This window comes from Poecile atricapillus, chromosome 13 (assembly GCF_030490865.1).
Source record: "Poecile atricapillus isolate bPoeAtr1 chromosome 13, bPoeAtr1.hap1, whole genome shotgun sequence".
In the NCBI taxonomy this organism is placed as follows: Eukaryota; Metazoa; Chordata; class Aves; order Passeriformes; family Paridae; genus Poecile; species Poecile atricapillus.
Window position 1 is genome coordinate 101,429 of NC_081261.1, and position 21,022 is coordinate 122,450.

The 21,022-nt window shown below is 41.0% G+C and overlaps 1 protein-coding gene across 4 annotated transcripts in view; it reads right to left on the bottom strand.

Annotated features, from left to right (window-relative positions):
• The window catches only part of KDM3B (lysine demethylase 3B), a 48,933-nt gene that overhangs the window by 12,414 nt on the left and 15,497 nt on the right, over positions 1-21,022 (bottom strand). For all 4 annotated transcript variants that reach the window (XM_058848609.1, XM_058848608.1, XM_058848607.1 and 1 more), the window contains exons 9-16: positions 20,706-20,907; positions 19,166-19,380; positions 17,971-18,123; positions 16,897-17,004; positions 11,988-12,115; positions 11,042-11,321; positions 9,757-10,013; positions 5,872-6,138 (exon numbers count right to left, since the gene is read on the bottom strand). In XM_058848609.1, the coding sequence (XP_058704592.1) occupies positions 5,872-6,138; positions 9,757-10,013; positions 11,042-11,321; positions 11,988-12,115; positions 16,897-17,004; positions 17,971-18,123; positions 19,166-19,380; positions 20,706-20,907 (1,610 nt within the window). The remainder of the gene's footprint in view (positions 1-5,871; positions 6,139-9,756; positions 10,014-11,041; positions 11,322-11,987; positions 12,116-16,896; positions 17,005-17,970; positions 18,124-19,165; positions 19,381-20,705; positions 20,908-21,022) is intronic.

Consider the following 21,022-nt stretch of genomic DNA (forward strand, 5'->3'; position numbering starts at 1 on the left):
CCTTTTCAGTTCCTCTCACCCTACCATCTCAAAAGAAAGTTACCAAACTTGAGAGAAAACAAAGAGGGTATGAAGTCAACTTGCACATGGACTATTCCCACTGCTACCTATGTTCAAATGGCAGTTCCCACGGCTATGTAAGTTTGAATTAATTCCAAGCTGTGCCCTAGAAGTTAACAAGGATCTGATAGCGGGTCCTGGTTTATTCACACAAAGAGCTCAGCATAACCCTGAGAAACACAGATGCCCCTAGATGTAGTATCCATGTGTTAGGCAAAGATACCTACAGAGCTATATACAAGCAACTTCAAAGTTCCGCAGTTTAAAAACACTCCAGTAACTAACTGCTGCTTCCTTTGTATTGTCCAATGGCCTCTAAAAGGCCTAGTTTTGATTTTAGTCCCTTAAGTGAGGACAACTATTGATTCAGAAATGAATGGAAAAAACTCTGGGGTAACAGAAATGGCTTGGTTTTTCAAATACAATATAACACAGCCATTAAGTTCTAGAAGGCAGCAATGAAACCTCAACTCCAGAAGAGTGAGATTTAAGAAAACAAAAAGAGGTTGTTACTTTACTCCTGTGAATTTCAGAGGCATGAAAAAAGCAGAAAAAACCCCACAGAAACATTTAGATTGGAAATGACTACCCTCACAATGAAAAAGAGTATTTTCTTGTGTTGAGGCTGAACTTCCTGTACCTGCTCCCACTCATCCTGTCAGTGGCCACTGACAAGAGGAGCCTCTCTCCCTCTTCTTAAGATTTCCCTCCCACACTCTCCTGAGCCTTTTTTTCTCTAGGCTGAACAATCCCAGTTCACTCAGCCTCTCTTCATCTAAGTGATGCACTAGACCCTTCATCATCTTTGTGACCTTTGCTGGGTATCCTCTAGTAAGTCCACAACTCTTTTGAATTGGAGAGCTCAGAACTGAACACAGTAAGGGGAACCATCACTTCCTTCGACTTGCTGACAACTCTCTTTGTCATGAGGATACATTCTTGGCTCATGGTCATTCCCTTGCTCACTGAGACCCCAAGATCCTTCTAGGCAAAACTACTTTCCAAACAGTTGCTTCCCAGCAACTGCTGTAGGATGTTATTCTTCCTTGATGCACAGGACATTACATTTTTCCTCGCTGAGCATCACCAGATTCTTTTCAGTCCAGTTCTCCAGCCTGCTCTGGATAGCAGCACAACCATCTGCTCTAGCCATCATTCTTCCTAGTTTTGTACTGTCCATAAACTTGCTAAGGGTCTACAAACCCTATCCCATCTAGGTTACTTATGACATCACAAGTACTACTCACCCCAAAAGTCACCCGCTATGATATACCACTAGTGACAGTGGTCTCACACATCTCTGGCATTTCAGTCAGTTTTAAGTCCATCACACTGCTCACTTACCAAGTATGTGCTTCACTTTGTCTGATGACATTATGACAGTGTAAAAAGCCTTTATTAAAGTTAAGATTAAAAACATCCAGTACCTTCCCTTCATCCACCAAGCCAGTCATCTCATCGCAGAAGGCTACAAGGCAGGTTAAGCATGATCAACCAGTATTCCTGAGCTCCTCTTTAAGACCATATCCCCATGGGATTTTTCCAAGCAAGTATCTGAAAAGGTGAAAGCCTGCTCTCCCAAAGCTCAGATTTGTGATCATGATTTTTTGCTTTGCTCTCTCCTCTCAGAATCTTGATCTGAATGCCACCATCTAATAGTCACTGCAGCCAAAGGTGCCCTGTATCTCCACATCAACAACCAGTTCTTCCTTGTGTGAAAGCGTGAGGTCCAGAACAAGTGCTCTTCCCCAGCTGTTTCCTTGATCAACTGTCTCAGGACACTGACATCAATGTAGCTCAGAAAACTTCAGGACTGCTTGTGACCTGTTGTGTTGTTCCTTCAGGAGGTTATCAGGGTGGTCCCACAAGGCCCAGGAAATGTGAACACAGGGCTTCCTCCATTTTTCTGAAGAGGGCCTTATCATGTTTTTATGGACAGTTGGTCTGCAGCAGATACTTGCCATAATGTTGTCCATGTTACTCTGCTCACTACTTCTGGCCCTTACGTTCTTGGATGGCTCATCATCAGTTCCTACACAATTCCAAGCACTCTAGCTTCTTCTTTACAAAACAGCAATGCTCCCTCCTCACCTTCCTGGCCTGCAATTCCTGTGTTGTCCTTCCTGAACAGCCTCTACCTATTCCTTCCCATACTACAGCATACTACATGAGCTATCCCACTACATTGTCATACCAATGAGAACACGGCTGTGAAACTGCACACTAATTTCTCCTGTTTGTTCAATGTGCTGCATGCATTAGTGTACAGGTACTTCAGAAAGACACCTAGTCGCGCTGATTTCCCAGAAAGCGTGAGAGCTTTCTTCACAATGCTGTGATGCACACATCCTTACTTACATGCATGTGCTTGAGGTGGACATCTTTCGTCCTTGGTTTCTTGAGTATAGGATTATTCCTGTTCACATCACCTCACACTGCCTGCTTGCCAAATCAGTCAACTAATCCCTTCCTTGATCACTGGTCATACTCTCCTTCCCTCGTTTCTGCTTACCGCTCTCCTCGTAAGGTTGGCCAGCCTTTTGGCAAAGATGCTTTTTTTTTTTTTCCTTAGATGGATCCTATCTCTTCCAAGCAACCCTCAATCCTCAAAGAGGTTTCCATGATCATAAAAACTCTCCTATTTAAAACCAACTATGGCTGACATGCAGGATCTGTCCACTCCCCTACCCCTCACTGGCAGGAGTAAGACGACCATGAGGGCTCCATGGCCTTGATTAATACTCCCAGACCCATGCAGTCACTCGATACTGTCCTGGTTTCCCCAGTAGTACTGCTTGTGCCATTACGGAAAAGCAGCAGAGGGCACATGTTTGAGGGACAGGTAAGCTTTGCTAGTCTTTCCACTATGTCCCAAATGTGACACCCTGACAATCAGCAAATCTCCCTAAGATAACAAAGCAAATACAGCAATCTCAAATCTTAATATACTCCCTCATCACAGCAAAAAATGGTAACATTTAAGGCAATAAAAAAGTTTAACCATATTCTACAACAAACACTAAGGATCATGTATGAGTAAAATAACAGTACCTTTCACAGGATGTGTAGAAAGCATTACCTGGTCGATTTCAAGCTGATGGATAAACCAGCTGTCTTCAGAACATAAAAATAGTGACATTTTGATCCCTGTTGTATTCACTTGACCACTTGTAAACAGCAATTAAAAGAAACCCCAAAACAACCAAACAACTTAGTAGAACCCTTCTGGCTATTAAGCAGCAAATTTGCCATGGAAGAAAGAAAATATTCTCTCTAGTGAAGAACACAGATTCTTCAGGAGAGCAAAATGCTCTTGAAAAACAATTTCAGCAAGAATTACTCTTGTGGTCCCAGTGAATTCTGGGATATTTCTAAGATGTGTCAGCAATTGTCAGAAATTCTGACAATTTCTAAGACATAGGACCCAAAAAATATTGCTCCTTTGGAGTGACACTGAAATAGTGCCATTTATTATCTAAGCGTTGAGGGAAAATCATTTTCTCTTTTAACAATTTGGGGTGCCACCATAGATCTTCACATAGTACAGACCTAGTATCCAGTGTGCATTTATTGTGCTGGGAAGGGTGGATAAGGGTATTTTTCCAAATAACCTTTTCCAAACCACAAAACAGAAAGAGGATTTGGGGAAATGGTGGTAGAATTAATGTTCTTTCACTTCACCTTTCAAGGTGCAGCTAGGACATACAGGAGGCTGTAAGCCAAGAAAGAACTGTGACAGAGCACAGTTTCTTGAGAGAGTCAATGTTTGAAGAAATTCTGTTTAAAATAACCTTGCTGAAACAGTAACACCTGCCTGGGTCACATGCTCTCTCTTATGCAGGAACAAGGGAGGTTATTCCATTCCTTTTCACATTTCAACAGGAAACTCCAGTGACTGTAACACCACCTCAAGGATTGCTGAATGAGCAAACGATTTGCCCAGTCTGTTCCTACTCAAGGGGTCCTCTGAATGATAAAATGACCCAAAAGCATCAACAGCATACCTTGGGGCAAAGCCTAAAATAGCAGATCACAAAGAGTACAAGAGTATAGCAGTTGTAGCCAGAGCCTCATGGTGTGCACCAACTTGGATGGCGATGCATACTGCAAGCTACCATCGGACACAAGATCCATAATCATATCTCTAGATTCCTCAAGCAGTCTCTCAAGACCCACTACCAGTCAAGAACTCCATCGTCACAATCAGCATCTTGCACATGGTGATTAACCAGTCTCATTGTCAAAGAAACTGACAGGCACATTTTTGCAGGCATTCTCAAGATATTTAGGATCCCCCTAGGAGAGACAGTAGTATCTCCTGACAGAAAGGGTTGAGAAAATTATCAAAGTATACTAACCAGAAACTAAGAAGCTCTTTGCAAAGAAAAGCAGATGACGGACACCACAGCATTGCAAAAGAATGATCTGAAATCCCTTGTAAATCAGAAAAATACAACAGGATGTAAAATAAAAAAAAACCAGAAACAAGGAGATTCCTATGTGCCCCAAAAAGGTCAGGACAGGAAGGCAACTGCACTTATTGGGAAGCTGGCAATGAAGTTTCTAGTCAGACAAGCAAAGGTGTGCTGCACAGTATCTTCCTAACTATTAGGAGCTGGCCAGAGGAATCAGGAACCGGAACGCAGCTGGTGGCACAACAGTCATGTTTGCAGTTCTCACAGCAATGTGCTAGTTGTGCTTGTGACCAGGGAACCCAGAGAATGTGCAGTTCCATGGGACAGGCTACACTTGAATGAAAAGTACTCCTGTCAGGAATGGACTCTGAATGCCAAAAGAGGTATGTGCAGCCTGCTCCTCCACCACACCTCAGCATCTTGTGAACAGCCACAAATAAGTATGGAATGTGACTGCCAAGTGCATTAGCACTGTAACAACCGACTAGCTGACAACAAGTACTTCTCCAGAGAAGATGATGAAGCACCTAAAGGTCTAGCTCCAATGGTCTCAATTCTGAGTTGTGAGTGAAGGTAACTGTATCAGAGGCACCTACAGAACCAAGTGCCAGGAATACAGTTTAAATAGCAGTGGACATCATCCTCTGTGGGTACACTTCCTTTGCAGCAGCAATCACTCACCTATTTTTTAAGATTCAGGTTGTCTGACCAGTCTGATCTTACTGACTCTTTCGAGAAGTCTGAGCTGAACCCCTACAGACTGACATCTGAAAAAGTGGCTATGCTGAGAGTAGGTCTAAGGTACAGTCTCTTGTCTGAAGGCCTAATCACTTGATGTCACCTCAGACAATCCACTAGAGCGCTACATACATGAGTTATTGAGCCCAGAACAATAGTGGGTTCCCACTGGCTGTAGTGCTCAGGGTGAGATCAAGTACATCCAAAATTCAGTAGACTATTGCATGCAGGATTTTTGGTCTTGCACATTCTGCAGCTGGAAGGAATGAACCATTCCCTGAGGCTATAAAGCATGTATTGGGGGGTAAATGCTAAGGTGTACACAGGAAATCAGAGTGGATTCACTACTGGACTGTAGTAGAGCAGAACAGGTTCAGCACAAAGTACACTACAAATAAAAGGGCTGTCACAGCAAGCACTCTCATGAGAGTAAGCTGAGAAAAGCTCAATATGCAACAGCGTATGGGCTTGAGTCAATACAGCATAGAGTAAAACAGGGCTGCTGTGTCCCCTGTTTATAAAGCTACAGTTGAAATATTCATTCACCATATTCACTCAGGAGAAACTGGCCAAAGTTTGAATAGACTGTTTTTACCAAGGTAAAGACTGTGATTTCTGGACACTTCTAAGCAGCAAGGGTTGGATACTTATCACCCACCTGGCCTTGCTTCCAGCATTCCCTGAAGATCTTCCAGTTGTTTTTGTTGCTGGGATCATGAAGGCAAAGAAGTCTACCATCACACAGCCAAGAGTGGGAAGTGTGTGGATCCAGCACATTTAATCCCATTACCATTTCCTTCACCTCTCTCTGTGTGTCAGCTAAATTACTAGCTCGTTTTGCAGCATCAGACGTCTTCTTATTTTCCACCACAGAAGCAATGATATGGTCCAAGAAGTTTGGCAGGCTGGCTTTACCTTTGACCCCCTAGAAGACATAAATCGAGAGGTGAGTTTTGTCCTGCAAGCGTACAAGTATTAACGTATATCTGCTCTCCTTCAGACTTTAGTCACGAACAACCTTGTGCTACTAGGAGAAAATGCATCAGAAACAAACTGGCTCAGAGACAGACTTGTATCCAAGTAAGAAAAGAAATGGCTATGGCTCTGTTTTACAATGGTAGAAGTTAAAATAACTGACTAAAGGCTACCTAGAAAAATATTATGTAGACATAAAAGAGAAAACTTTAATGATCTAAGTTCAGCTACTTTGATAGTAAAAATAGTTCATATTTTTCTTAATTTCATTAATATCCCAACTCTATTTCCCCGTTTTCCTCATCCCATTACCAAGGAAGTGAATGCAACCTTGGGACACATAAGCTGATGGATATGCAAACACTAAGTAAACACTGCTAGAGAGAAGAGAAAGTGCTTCCTATATGTCAATGGAACCACTAGTAGACAGACTCTCTGTTTTCGATTGCCATGATCCTCAAGGGACATTTAAAACTCAGGGGGTGTTTAAAATTCCTAACAGGTTAGAAACACAATCTTAAATTATCTTTTAACTTAAAAAAAATAAAAAGCCTGTCTGTAGGCATTATTTATAGCAAAATACTTAGGACACTAAATATATTTCATATATTCAACAGAAGATGAACACTTATTGGATCTTTATTCACACATTTGTGGGAGGGGTCAGGTGTGTGACAGATTTCTGGTAGCAAAAACCTTTTCATCAAAGTGAAAAAAAAAATCATAATAAACCAATCAACACCACGCTCTCCCCCCTCCCAAAAATTCTCATCTTCTTAAAAACCAAAGTTCAACAGATGAAAAATTATCATATATAGAGCTATCAATCTAAAACATAACATTGTTCATTACTGAATATATTAATTCAGTAAAAAAAAACTTATGGAATTGTAGAAGAGTCTAGGTCTAGCAGATCTAGAGACCATATGGTGTAAACTTCTGTTGAAATTAGGTTTTGTTCCCCTAGGCTGAGTCATACCAAAGTTTAACTTTATGGGGAAGGAGATGAATTCACTTCTCAGGGCAGCCTATTCCACTGTTTAAATGTAAAAGGAGAATTTTTTTCTTATATCCAGATAGAATTTCTCCTGAAGCAACTGGTATTGCCCCTTGCCCTGTTAACCATGCATCCTTATGAAAGGAGTACCTCCATATTCCCTACAACCACCTTTTAGATATGGTAAGATTGATCAGATCCCCAACGCATTCTCTTCTCTAGGATGAAGAGAACCAGTTTCTAGAACCTTTCCAAATGTGTCGAGCTCTCCAATGCTTTAATCATTCCTTATGGCTCTTCTCTGGATCCCGTGCAATTTTTCACATTCATTCATTTCACTGTCATTCTTCACCTAGGGAAATCAAAACTAGGAACAGTGTTCCAGGTGTAGCCCAACACGGGCTGAATGAAATAACCACATTTCTTGATGTGCTCCAGCTGTATGCTTCCTGATACAGTCCAGGACTGTTTACCTTTGCAGCTGCAGGTGTGCAGTGCTGCCCAAGGTACAGCTTGCTGTCCACCAGGACCCTGGGCTCCTTTAAGAGGCGCTGCCCCACTGGTAGTCTGATTCCACTCTCTACTGCTGCCTGGAATTATATTCGTTTTCTATGGTCCATCTTACCCAAATAAGACTAGCTTGTAACATCATCTGCTTTGGATGGTCTTAAAAATGTACCATTACTCTGACTCTCTAGAGGCTGTAAGATAGATAATATGCAGCTTAACTATTAAAGACAATGCTTATTCTTCACTACAGACTATCAATGGTCTAGAAAGATCAAGATGATTGTCTCCCTGAGCAGCAGTCTTCCTTCTATCAATTTGAGTGACACAACTGTTGCTTCTCAGGTATGTTTTGTTCATTCTATATGAAGCATCGAGACATTCAAGTCAGGAGCTGGGCCAGAGCTCTCTATAAGTTCTTTAAATCTAAATTACTAATTTACTAATTAGTAAATTAATAATTTACTAATTACTAAATTAAGATCAGAAGTCAGGAAAGCAAAAACACACATTACACAATAGATCTGATTGCATGTGGTGAGAGAATGCATAAAGTTGCCGGGACAGGGATACAAGTTCGGACAGGCTATCTCAAGCCTTGAAGGAACAAGTCGCTTTAAAACAAGTGACCACAGTTTCTTTGCCTGTACTCAGTGATGACAGGCAGAAGTATTCTTGGATTCACTTTCCTGTAGCAGCATCATATTTTCATGTACAGCTCCCTCTACTAAAACCAACCACTGTGAACTACTATCAAGGTTCCAGCCAGCCAGCCTGCTTGGCAGAGAGTTGAAAAAAAAATCTACTATGAGACAAACCATTTAGTCTTCCTCCCTACTCTATCTGCCTAAGCTTTTGGAGAAAGTATTCACCAAAAAGAGCTAAGTGTTGATAAATTCCACAGAATCTAACCTTCTCCTTAAACTAAATGCTTCTAACCACTTCAAATAGCATTGATTTGTTCAGGTTTTTTCAAAGTTATTTCTTCTAAAATGGATTAAAGTATCCTTATTCCAGAAAAGGCATTCAGAAATAGCAACTACACCTTAAACTCACAGAATCACAGAACCACAGAATATGCTTAGTTGGAAGCTACCCATCAGGATCACTGAGTCCAACTCCTGGCCCTGCACAGGACACACCAAGAATCCCACCCTGTGCCTGAGCACGTTGTCCAAATGTGGTGATTCAGCTGCCTGCTGAACGTTTTGTCCAGAAGGATACTGAGAGAGACATCATCAAAAACTTACTTCCAGGAAGATTACATCTACTGGCTTTCCTAGATGAATGAGGTGGCCCTGTCATAGGAAATCACATTCAACAAGTAGGACTTTCACCCACACGAAGCCATGCTGGCAGTGACTGACGACTGCATTGTACCCCAGCTGTTTTCCAGTACTTCCCAGAATAATCTTTTCCATTATTACACTGGACACTTAAGTGAGACTGACACGCCTGTAGTTTCCAGGGTGCTGCTCTTTGCCCTTTTAGAAAATCAGGACAACATTTGCCAGCTTCCAGTCAGCTGGGGCCTCTCCAGATTCCCAAGACCACATGAAACTCACTGAGAGAGGCTTTGCGATGACATCTGCAGCTCTCTGAAGGTTCTCAGATTAATCCCATCAGGCCCCATAGATTTGTAGTGATCCAGCTGGATCTGGAGCAGCTGATCCTGCCCAAGTATATTCCAGCTCAAATGCCTTTCAAGTATAGACAAGTTTAAAGAACTGGTTTACTCTTAAAGTTTTTGACTTTTTTTCTGTGGTATGCTCTTACAGTATTTTTAAAGATGTGAAATTTTAAAGTGAGCTTTTGTAGGGATGCTGATTATCAACTAAACAATTTAAACCATTTTCTTGGTCTCTTGAAAAAAATAGCCTCTCCTCAGCAGTCGTAAACTAAAACTAAAAATTCGCATGAAAGCTCTCTACACATCCGTGGAGTGGTGAGTTTTGGTGAGGTATTACATTTGTTTCAACATTCAACAGTAGAATTCTATAAAGACATTTAGATGAAAATTCTTCCCTAGAACAGATATCATTGAAGGAATACAAAATTATTTACCGTAGAAGCTGCAGAAAAGACTGGAGGAAAGGGGATTCCTGTGTCTGATGGGACCTGAGGAAGCTTTCCTGGCCCTGTGTGTAGCAGATCTCTGAGGCTGGAGCCTTCAGCTTTGTTGCTAGATGTCACTGGGCCCAACAAGAGGCTATTAAACAGCTTTGGGGTTAGCGGGGAAACCTTTGTACTGGAGTTGAAGGAATCTAATCCAAAGGGTGAATGGGATTCTTTATTAAGCACTGATCTCAGTGATCCTGATTCTGCAAGATAAATACAAACATTACAGGGAGGGGAGAGAAAAAAATCCCCAAGAGGCAAAGTTAAAATGATCACAAAGTTTTCTGAAATTATTTGCTCTTGCATTAAATAGGGTATTAACGGAATCTTGTGGTAATGGTAAATTATCACTGTAACAGTGAATGAGGCACCTCAATGAGAATCAGAGACATTAGATACTTCACATATTTTGCCCTTCATATGCTGCTAAGGTTTTGAATAGCACAATAAATATGATCCCAAAAGGTCTGACACATGCAAATTTGTCAAACAATTTCTTAATAGATTCAATTAAAAAACATTTCCCTGACTTTCTGAATTGATGTTCTGATATTAAATATTTCAAATTTTAATGGTAGTCAAAATATTACAGTGACTAAGACCTGCAAAACTTGCGAGTGATTCACCAACATTTAACATCAACATGTTAAATAAAAAGTAGTTAAATAAAGCAGTAAGTAGTTAAATAAATAATAAAGTAGTTAAATAAAACAGTCCCTTCTAGACATATGGACAGGAATAAATCCTGTGTTAATCATGCTACCTCTGACATCTAGGAAGTGTATTCGCTCCAACTACTGAGTATTAAAGATGCTCTAAGCTTTCATCTAAGTCTCCAACTGGACTCTAGTCTCAGTTCCTTAGAAAAGCACTCTTCACATAGCACACAAAAGAGCTGCACTTCCTTCAACAGTTATAAAGTGACAAAACTGTATGTGAAATTAATTGCTATCATTTTACATCAAGGTATCAGCTTCTGAGAAAATAAATATACAAACTGGCACAGAAATAAACTGTGAGTGACAAGACAGTATTGTCTGCAGTGTATCATCTTTCCAGCTTTACATTTTTCTAAGCCTATAGAACAAAACTGGTTCCAAGAGGCAAAGGAAGAAAACTTATCTTTTTCTTTTCTATTTAGGACTAGACACTCTGACAAAGTATAGCAATCAAACAGTATGCTATCATTTATCTTTTCACTCCAACCCCACAGGGCATTTCTTCTGCTCACCTTTTGTTTCCTCTTTTGCTTTTTGCGTTGCTAGATCTGCAAGCCAGTGTAAAGCTGATGATGGAGCTGTTTCTGGACAAAGTGGTCTGTTAGTCTTTACTTCCCCAGTGTTATTGGTTGATAATGTCTCTGTTTTTGCAGATTCTTCTATTCTACTATCAGTTGCTTCAGATTTTGGTACAGTGTCCATTTCTACTTGCCCCACTCCTGCTGTCCCTGCTCCAGTGGAAAAGGTATTCTCATTTCCAGAGACTGATGCACTAGGATTTACAGTTGGAAGCTAAAACAAAAAAATAAACTGCTAAATGTTGAATAAAAGGGAAGAATTCAACTTGGAAGACATTTTCGATATCCTATGCATTTGGTTTTGTCTGTTGTTTTTCTTTTTCCATTTGCTATAAACATACAGTAAAATTAATTTATGTTTAGGTAGCAGCAGAATACAGGAGCTTCTTATCTATGTGTATTCACCTCTGCACTGTGATGTGAATTCTTACCATGTTATCTTTTAGTTACCTTTTAACATACCCTAAATATTTTTGATTTTTTTCCTTTTCTTTGTTTCTGTTTTTTTCATTACAGGAGGATTTTTTGTGTCAATAGTTACAGAACTGCTCTAGATTCCTTCAGGAACCACAAGAAAATAAAAGCACATGTTGCAAGCTACTCATAGTGGTTTGTTTTAAAATACAGCATCAATATGATTGGCTTCCTACCCAATTTCTACATAAGAGTATTAGCCCAAATAACCACTTGGTAGATAACAGATGCTGCTCATGTCCCCAAAAAATGACCCAGAAAACTTTTGCTAAACTAAAATACTCAAATACATATGAAGAAAGTAAAACTCCTGTTTCACAATAGATTAGCTTAAAAGATCTAACATCTTAATAGATCTTAAACAGGTAAATGTCAAATAAAGTAATCGCAGCTTCTGATTACATACCTGTGATATTCCATTAGTGACAGCCGGTCTCAATACCGATTTGTTCTGTCTGTTAATACATGGACAATTGGCTTTAATACCCCATTTGCCTCGTGCTGCATGAACCATGTCCCCAATATTGTAAAGCGCTGTAAATAAAGTTAGGTCTTTAATATCACATACAAAGAAATCTAAAAAAAGATTTTTTTAAAACTACATCTTCAAAGGGGTGTTTTTTTTTAGTATTATTGCAAAGTATCTTTAAGGTCATAACAAGACATTGTCCCTGAACAGTACAGTGTGACAAATGGTGATAACGCTACCTTCCATATGTAACAGAGACTGTCAATCCTGGCAAATCTACTTCTACTATTCGATGTAGAGTCCAACGATACTGCAATGTGGTGACTTTGAACCACTACAAGAAGCTATATAACCCTTGAAGCAATGCTGAAAGGATCTGGAGCACAGGTGCTCACCTCCTGGTACACTGACAGATGTAATGAATTGACCAGGTGAATACCTGGCTGCATGGCTGGTGCCATACGCAACAGTTTTGCCTTCTGTGACCATGAATCTGCATCTGAGAAATCAGGACTCTTGGGAGCAGATGGGATTCACCTGGCCAAGCAGAGCAAGAGAGCCTCTGCCAACAAATTGACCAGACTTGTATGGACAATTTTAAAATTACATTTAGTGGGGAAAGGAAATGCAGATTTGAGCAATAGACAAGAGCCAGGGACTACTGACATATTAGGAAGCAACAGGAACAACCTGTGAAATAACTCAAAGGAATTTCGGCATGTTCCTGTAAAGACAGGTAGGGTTGATAGCACAACTGGAGGGCGTCTTCATACTAATGTATGCAGCTTGGGTGATGAGCAGGGTTGTATTACGGAATAAAGACTTTATAACTAAAATTGTAAAGTGGTACGCTTTATTCCAGCTGGAGAGATGCATGGAGGACTCTCCACCATACATGCATACCTGGTTGAGACAGATTACAGGCTTAAACATACATTGATCCCATAAGCTCACACCTCCCTGCCCACCCATTCCCCACCCATTCTCCTTCTTGCACTTCATATTATAATTAGTCTTTGGTGGTGCCATGCCTCCTGGTGGTTGCGGGCAGAGGTCTTTGTGATGAAGTAAAGATGTCTTCCTCAGTGTTCAATGGCTGACTACCATCTCTGGGCAGGCACAGTGGATGCTTGGCTTTCTCCCAGGTCAGTTTGCCCCGGCCAAAACCAGGAGCCTGGATCCTGCTGTCTTCTTAAACCACAAGTTCTGCTTTATCAGGTTTTCACAATACCTAAGTGTTCCTTTACTGGTTTTTCACAACATACATCTTATCTTTATGTCCTTTACGTAGCAACTTAATTCCTATGTGTTCTGTTAGAAGTTGGTTCTACTTTTAAAATAAGCTATATTTCTGCTTCCCTCCACCTGTTTAAGCACTTTATAAGCTTCTAAAATTCTGAATTTTCATAAGCATATATGTTTCCCATATCAGGAGGAGCCAGAAGTCATTGTGCAACTCGAAAATGACAATCTAATCTTTCTCACTGAAATGTGACAGAATGAATTGTAGAACTGGTGCACTGTGGGGAGGTGCTCTCCACATAAAACAACATATTGACCACACAAAGCTTTGAAAAACAGTGATGAACAGGTCGAGAACTTATGGGTAAAAACGAGGGACCAAGCCAAAAAAGAAAACCTCACTGCTGGGTTTTACTCCAGTCCAACCACCCAAAGGGAGCCTGTTGACAACGTGTTCTTACTTCAGCTACAGGAAGCATCATGCTCACATGATGATTAGGGAAATTCAGTCAGCTTGACATCTGCTGGAAAGGCAACATAGCAAGCTGCAAGCAATCAAGGACAATTCTGGAGTGCTTTGAGGATAATTTAATCCATGATATAGAGAGACTGACCACAATAGAAGCATTACCAGACCTGTCATATACCAACATAAAAGAACTAATCAGATACATCAAGACTGGTGGCACCCTGGGCTGCAGTGATCAGGCCCTGGTGGAATTACAACCTTGAGGGACATGGGCCAGATCAAGAGTAGTCAGGACACTGAATTTTAGGAGAACAGAATTTCACTTGCTTAAGGAATTAGTGTACGGGACACTCTGGGAAACTGCCCTCAGGGACAAAGGAACAGATCTGAGCTTGGAGCTCTTTAAGGATATTTTTGTTGCAGTGTGAGTGCTCTCAATTCCCCCATGTGAAAAAATCAAATAAGGAAGGCAGAGGAAGAACATGGGTCAAGAAGGACCTCCTGATCAAACTAAAATCTAAGAATGAAATGCAGAGGCAGTAGAACCAGAGACACATAATCCTGGATGCTGCCCAGATGTGCAGAGATGGCATCAGGAAACCTAAGGCACAGATGAAAATGCATATTACAAGGGATGCAGAAAGTAATAAGGGTTTCAACAGTTACCCTGGCCAGAAAAGGAAGATTAAAGAAAATGTATACAACACACACCATCTGCAGTACATAAGATTTCTGAGCAACTAACAGCTGACACAGAGGAAGCTGATGTACTCCACATTTTTCTTTTTCCCATCAGTTTTCAGTTGTATTCCCTCTTCCCACCTCCCTCAAGTCCCTGAACCTCAAAGCAGAAACTGGGGGAATAATGTTCCTCCTCTTGTTGAAGAACAATAGAGAATCTCAAGCAGGATGAGGATCACCGAGAACAACTTCCTGCTCCTCCGAGGATCACCTAACACTAAACCACATCACTAAGAGCATCATTCAGATACTCCTTAAACCTGACAGGCTTGGTGCCCTGACTACTTCCCTGGAAAGCGTGCTCCAGTCCCCAACCTTCACCCTCTCTCAGTGAAGCAGTCTGAACCTCCCCTGATGCAGCTTCATTCCATTTCCTTGTGTCCTACCTACTCCTGGTCACCAGAGAGAGGAGATCAGCACCTCCTCCTCTGCTGACCCCCTTGAGGAAGCTGTAGATTGTGATGGGGTCACCCCTCAGCCTTCTCATCTCCAATGCATCCCAGGGTCATGAGGGATTGGGCTGATGTAGTTGCCAAGTCACTCTCCATCATACTTGGAGAGTCCTGGCAGTCCGATGAAGTTCCCAGGGACTGGGGACAGGGGAAACATTAAGCCCATTTTTAAAACGGGTCAAAACAAGGACCCTGAGAATTATTGATCTGTCAGCCTCACCACAGTACCCAGGTAAGATCATGTAGCAGATTCTCCTGGAAGACATGTCAAAACACATGGAAGTCAGAGTAGATTGGAGACAGCCAGCACAGCTTCACCAAGGGCAAATCACACTTGACTAATGCAGTGGCTTTCTTCAGTGGAGTGACTGCATCATTAAACAACAGAAGATGAACAGCTGTAATCTACCTACACTTCTGTAAGGCACTCAATATAGTACCCCACAAAATTCTTTTCACTAAATTGGAGTTACACAATTTAATGAATAAACTACTCAGTGGGTAAGGAAGTGGCTGGATGATCACATCCAAAAGAGTTACAGTCAAAGTCTCTGTGCCCAATGGGGAACAGGCGTCCCTCAAAGGTCCTTACTAGGACCAATACTATTTTGTGTCTTCATCAATGACACTGACAGTGGGATTGAGCATGACCTCAACAAACTTGTGGATGACACCAAGCTGAGCTGTGGAGATGATTCTAGAGGGAAGGGACTGACACCCAGCATGACCTTGACAAGCCTAAGGAATGGGCCCACCCAAGCCTCATTAAATGCAGCAAGTCCAAGTGCAAGGTGCCACACCTGGTTTGGGACAACTCCCAATATCAGTACAGAGTGGGGGAGTGAATGGATTGAGAGCAGCCCTGCAGGAAAGGACTTGGATACATGGAAGATATAGATGGAAAACTAGACATGAGTCAGTAAACTGCACTTGCAGTCCAGAAAGCCATCCTGCAGCCTGGGCTACATAAAAAGAAGCATGGCCAGCAGGCTGAGAGATGATTCTTCCCCTCTACCCCACCCCACCTCTGCACCCAGAGTTCAGCATTCAACTCTGGGGTGCCCAGTACATGACAGACATGGTCCTGTTCAAGCACGTTCAGGTGAGGCCATGAAAATTAGGAGAGGGCTGCAACTCCTCTCCTATGAAGAAAGGCTGACACCGTTGATGCAGTTTGGCCTGGAGAAGAGAAGGCTCTGTGGAGACCTTGTTGTGGCTTTTCAATACATCAGGGGGGAGGATGATAAGCACAGAGAGAGACTTTTTACCAGGACCTCTAGGGACAGGATATGGAGTAATGGTTTTAAACTGAAAGACAGTATGTTTAGACTGAATATTAGGAAAAAATTACTCCCTGTGAGGGTGGTGAGGCACTGGCATAGATTGTCCAGAGAAGCTGTGCTTGCCCCATTCCTTCAAGTGTTCAAGGCCAGGTTGAACGGGGTTTGCAGCAACCTGGTCTAGTGGAAGGTGGTCCCTGCCTATGGCATGGGGCTTGCACTAGTTCATCTTTAAATGTCCCTACAAACCCAAACCATGCTATGATTCTATGAAATTTAGGACCAGTTATGTAAACAGTCAAGAAAATGGTCACCATGGACCATTTAGTTCCCTTCCCCATCACCAGAGAAGAAAAAAACCCCAAACCATCTCCAAAAAACTCTTTCTTGCTAGTAAAACAAATTTACTTAAAATAAAACTTAAAAACAGCTGAGCACAACAATTCACAGCTAATGCTAGAAGGATGTGCACTTCAAATCTAAAGCTTGGTCTCACTTGGGTTACCTTCCCTTCAACCCTTCTGCTGTAGCAAGTGGAAGTGTCCTCTACATTCATGTTAGAAAAGGTAACAGCTACATCACCTATGTTTGTATTTTTTCCACTTGCTTGCTCAGAACTAACACAAAATTTGCTATTTTTCCTTTCATGTTTCAAGGATTACCTGTACCAGGGATGATCTGTGTTGGCATGAGATTCTCTGGTTCATGAGACTGACCCTTTGCACACTTCAGCCATGAGAAAACTTCTTCATCACCAATCTCCTCTGTCTCTGGCATAAAGAAAAGAAAAAGATTTTGTATTAAAACTTTACAATATAGAATATTTGTGCATTAATATTGTTTATTTAGATTCTTTAAAGTGAGGGAAATGAACCTGGTGATCTCAGAAATAAAATATAAATACAGACCATTAGGACTGGGTATACAGCAACTCCTGCCTCTTCAGACTATATATAGCTGCCACAGTAATTTTCCTTCAGTCATCTCTAGCAGCTTATTTTCAATCACCTAATACTATTAAGAATCTTGGCTTCTAACCTCAAGTTTTAAAATACTTTTGTTACTTGGTACTTTTTGGTTTTTGTTACTTTTGATACTTTTGTTCTCATTATGCTTTTCTAAGTTATCATAATAAATAGACAGCAATATTCAAACTTATTAATATCCAGTATTTTATACATCTGCTCCACCTAATAATGTAACTGTCACTAATTAACTATACTGAGATTGCCATTTGTTTGCATCCATGCCACCAATGTGGTCTCAATACAGTAAAGTACACAAAAAAACTCAGCCAGGTATCTACTTTCTCATGCTTCTATTTCTTAAAATTGAATTTACTGAACTCCTTCCTGAATTCTGGTGTGTCACAGAACAAAAAAAAATACAACAACAAAAAAAACCCTCCAAAAAACCCACAACAAAACAAACAAAACATCACCTTCCAGTCTAACTCTTTGTTAAAGGCAGCAGTTTTCTGTAGCGTCTGTTTACAACACTTCTGAGCTGTTAAGATATTACTTGACTTTTGTTCTATACTTTCTGAGGAAAAGAACTATACAATCAACTGTCTCAGTAGACACTCCGTGCTTGCTGATGCAAGACAAGCTCCATGCAGCCTTCCAAGCTGATACTCAGTAACTCTCCCACAAAACCTTCTGCAACTTTCCAGAAACTATTCCCTGACTACAGTCAGTTCCAAAGATTACACTGGAGGAAAAATGTCCAGTACTCACCACTACGTGGACGGTTCTTCCTCAGCCGGTAACAGTCCAGACAGACCCCAAAACCACACTTCCGACAAACCCAATGAATATTGAAGAGTGTTGTCTCACATACATCACACATCTCCCTCACACCACGTACTGCTCGCTTCCATGCCACCTTCTCTATAGAGAGAAGACACACTACGAATTATTGCTTTGACATTTTGCATTTCTCTCACCTAATCTGAGAATATCTCAGCAACACTGAAAAATTAACAGCAACATGACCTGAAGGCAGAGTATAGAAACACATGCTTTTGACATTCATAGCCCCATTCTTTGAATTGCTAGTCCAGTGACACTATTAAAATTCCCATTTCTAAGAATTGGTAAGGTCAGGAATCAAAAATGCACACTACAAGTAAATGCAGCACCTTACAGTGCTCTGTAATAACTGAATTTATTGGAGCACTAATGGAACTTACAGCAAAGTTACAAATCTTCTGCTAGTTTTATGAACAAGTGACATCAATATATAAAACCATAAAGAATGTGTATTTAGTTTCACTAATCAGATCTCTGTCAACTATTCAGATTCTAAACCAACATATTTGCCAAAGAAGGTGCTCTCGTGGCCTGTGTACTAAGGAAACTAGAGAAACTAAAGGGGAAAAAAGCAGATAGTCAGTTATCCATGTGATAAGCTAAACTGGCTATCTTTTTGTTTTGTTTTTTCCCCTAAACCCTTCCCCCCCCTGAAGTGGAAAGCTAGCAACTAGTTGCTCAGTGAAGTCCTTGCGGGCTGAATTAAGTACTGCTCCCTCCCTAGAAAACGCTGAGCTTTTACATGATGTCCCCGGATCATAAAAGGATAGGAATCAACCAGAAAATCTGTTTCTGTCAGTGTGGTGGGTGCTCTGGCTTATTTCTATTTTCTTAGTAGCATGAGCCAGCTGATTTCTGTATTTAGTTACTGAAAAAATAATTTAATGTCTGGGAAAGTTATCATTAGCTTTCTTGGTGGTAATGGTGCACTGATCCAAAAGAAAGTCTCAAATGCTGGTCCCTCAGTTACACCCCAAGAGGTGAATATCCCTTCTCTTTGGAAGAGCAGGAAAAGCATTTCAACAAGAAATTATATGACATTTTCAATTATATTCTGCTGTATTGTACATGCATTATACAGAAAGGGTGGGAAAAAAAACATGACAAAAGCCCAACTTACGATGTGGCTCTACCATCATCATTGCCTCCTTCTCTGACATAACAAGCTGGCAAAACTGGTCCCCAACATTGGCCAGGATATATTTAGAAGTTTCCAGATCAATTCCCTCTGCAGGGGCAGAAGAAGGAATCCATAGGCTCATGGCATCAGGGTCACTTTGTTGTGGGTTCAAGAAACCTTCTACTCGTAGTATACCTTTCCGGGTAAATACCAGCCTGCAGCAAATAGGATGGATTAATTGGGAAACTGCTCAACTGCCTTTAATTAACTTATAATGACATCTGTATCAGAATATAAACCCAGAAAGGGGGAGAAAAAGACTTTGGCTAGAGTGCTACATTCTACAGACAGTACATTTATTACGCAAATCCCAGTAACACAGAGAATAAGGCATACAAAGCTGTGGCTGTAACACCCATTAGAATGAATGCCTAGGTCCCAGTAAACATTCACAGGAAATTCCACCTAAAACAAATTGCTACAGCTTGTTTAAATCCCATGTCTCTATCTTATTAATGGAAAGAAATGACAAAATTCAATTTGACCTGCTGCATGATGCTGCTTGCAAAACTCTGAATGGCTGTCATTCTCAATTTTAACTCATGAGAAAGTTTTTCCCAACTCTTAAGAAAACAGTATTTCAGTTTTGGCTAGGGCTGCCAGCACTCGGCAATTCTTCTAACAGCTCACATTATGGTATATGCAAAAATCCTTGTCGCGCTGGTCTCCACATAGATGAATCACTACTGCTTTACCGGTAGCTGTTGACCCTCCTAATCCTTGTGAGGTAAAAGGTGTAAAAACGTATGACAGAACCCCAAACATCTCCTGTCAATATCAAAGGTAACTTCAATTTTAAGCATAAACCATCTTATCTTTAACCTCAAGCTAGATTAATTTTTAACAAGTTTAGGGCAAGAAGCAGCATGCTTTCTGGATGGGTGACACATACGAAAAATTCACTTCATCCTTTACACGCCAAAAAGTCAGCTAACTACTTTTGGAAAAAGATGCATAGCACTTGCTAACTTGAAGTTAAGGAAGACAAAGAGAAACACAACAGGTCGAAGAAGTGTAAGACACGTACGCAACAGAGAGGGAACATGTAGTGTTCTACTCATAAAAATTAGTCCTGTACTCAACAGAATATGGTCAAGCATTAGCCTCATGCTGGCAGTGTTTAGTTACTTGTTGAGTCGATTAAAATTTTGCCTTTGTTCTGAATGCCTGACAAAGGAGGCAGAATTACTGCATACAAATTGCTACCCAAAAGTAAAATTCTACCCAATAAAGCAAATCCAATTTCCTGAGGCTGTACCTGGAGGCTCTCTCAGTATCCTACAGCTTTATCTTTGAAAAGCCGCTCTTTCTGGCACAGTGAAGGAATTCCTATCAGGTAATGCAGGGAAATGCAAGACACTCAAAATCTTCATTATTGTACCCAACCATATTTAATAAGTAAAACATAATTACTCTGTGCTTGGACATGGCCCAAGCTCTGCACATAAACTACATATGAAGAAAGGAAGAATTTGAGCACCTCCGGAAATGGAAGAAGCGACAGGCCACAGTTGAGTCATCCTGCTCTTGCTCCTTAAATTTGCGGTACCGCTCCAGACGGCACTCCCGACACTTGTGCAGATGTGGAGCTACATTGATGCAAGAGCCATCCTGGAGAAAAGGCTCACCTGACTGCTTCAGCTTCCTCACCTTACTCATATCTTTCAGCACAGACTGGCCAACTGGGTGAGGCAAAGTAGAAGTAAAGATCTATTAGTTAACTGCAACAGCAAAAGGATACTGGCTCCAATAATCATCTTTTCAAAGACTGGTATGTCTCTCATCCATGTAAAACCA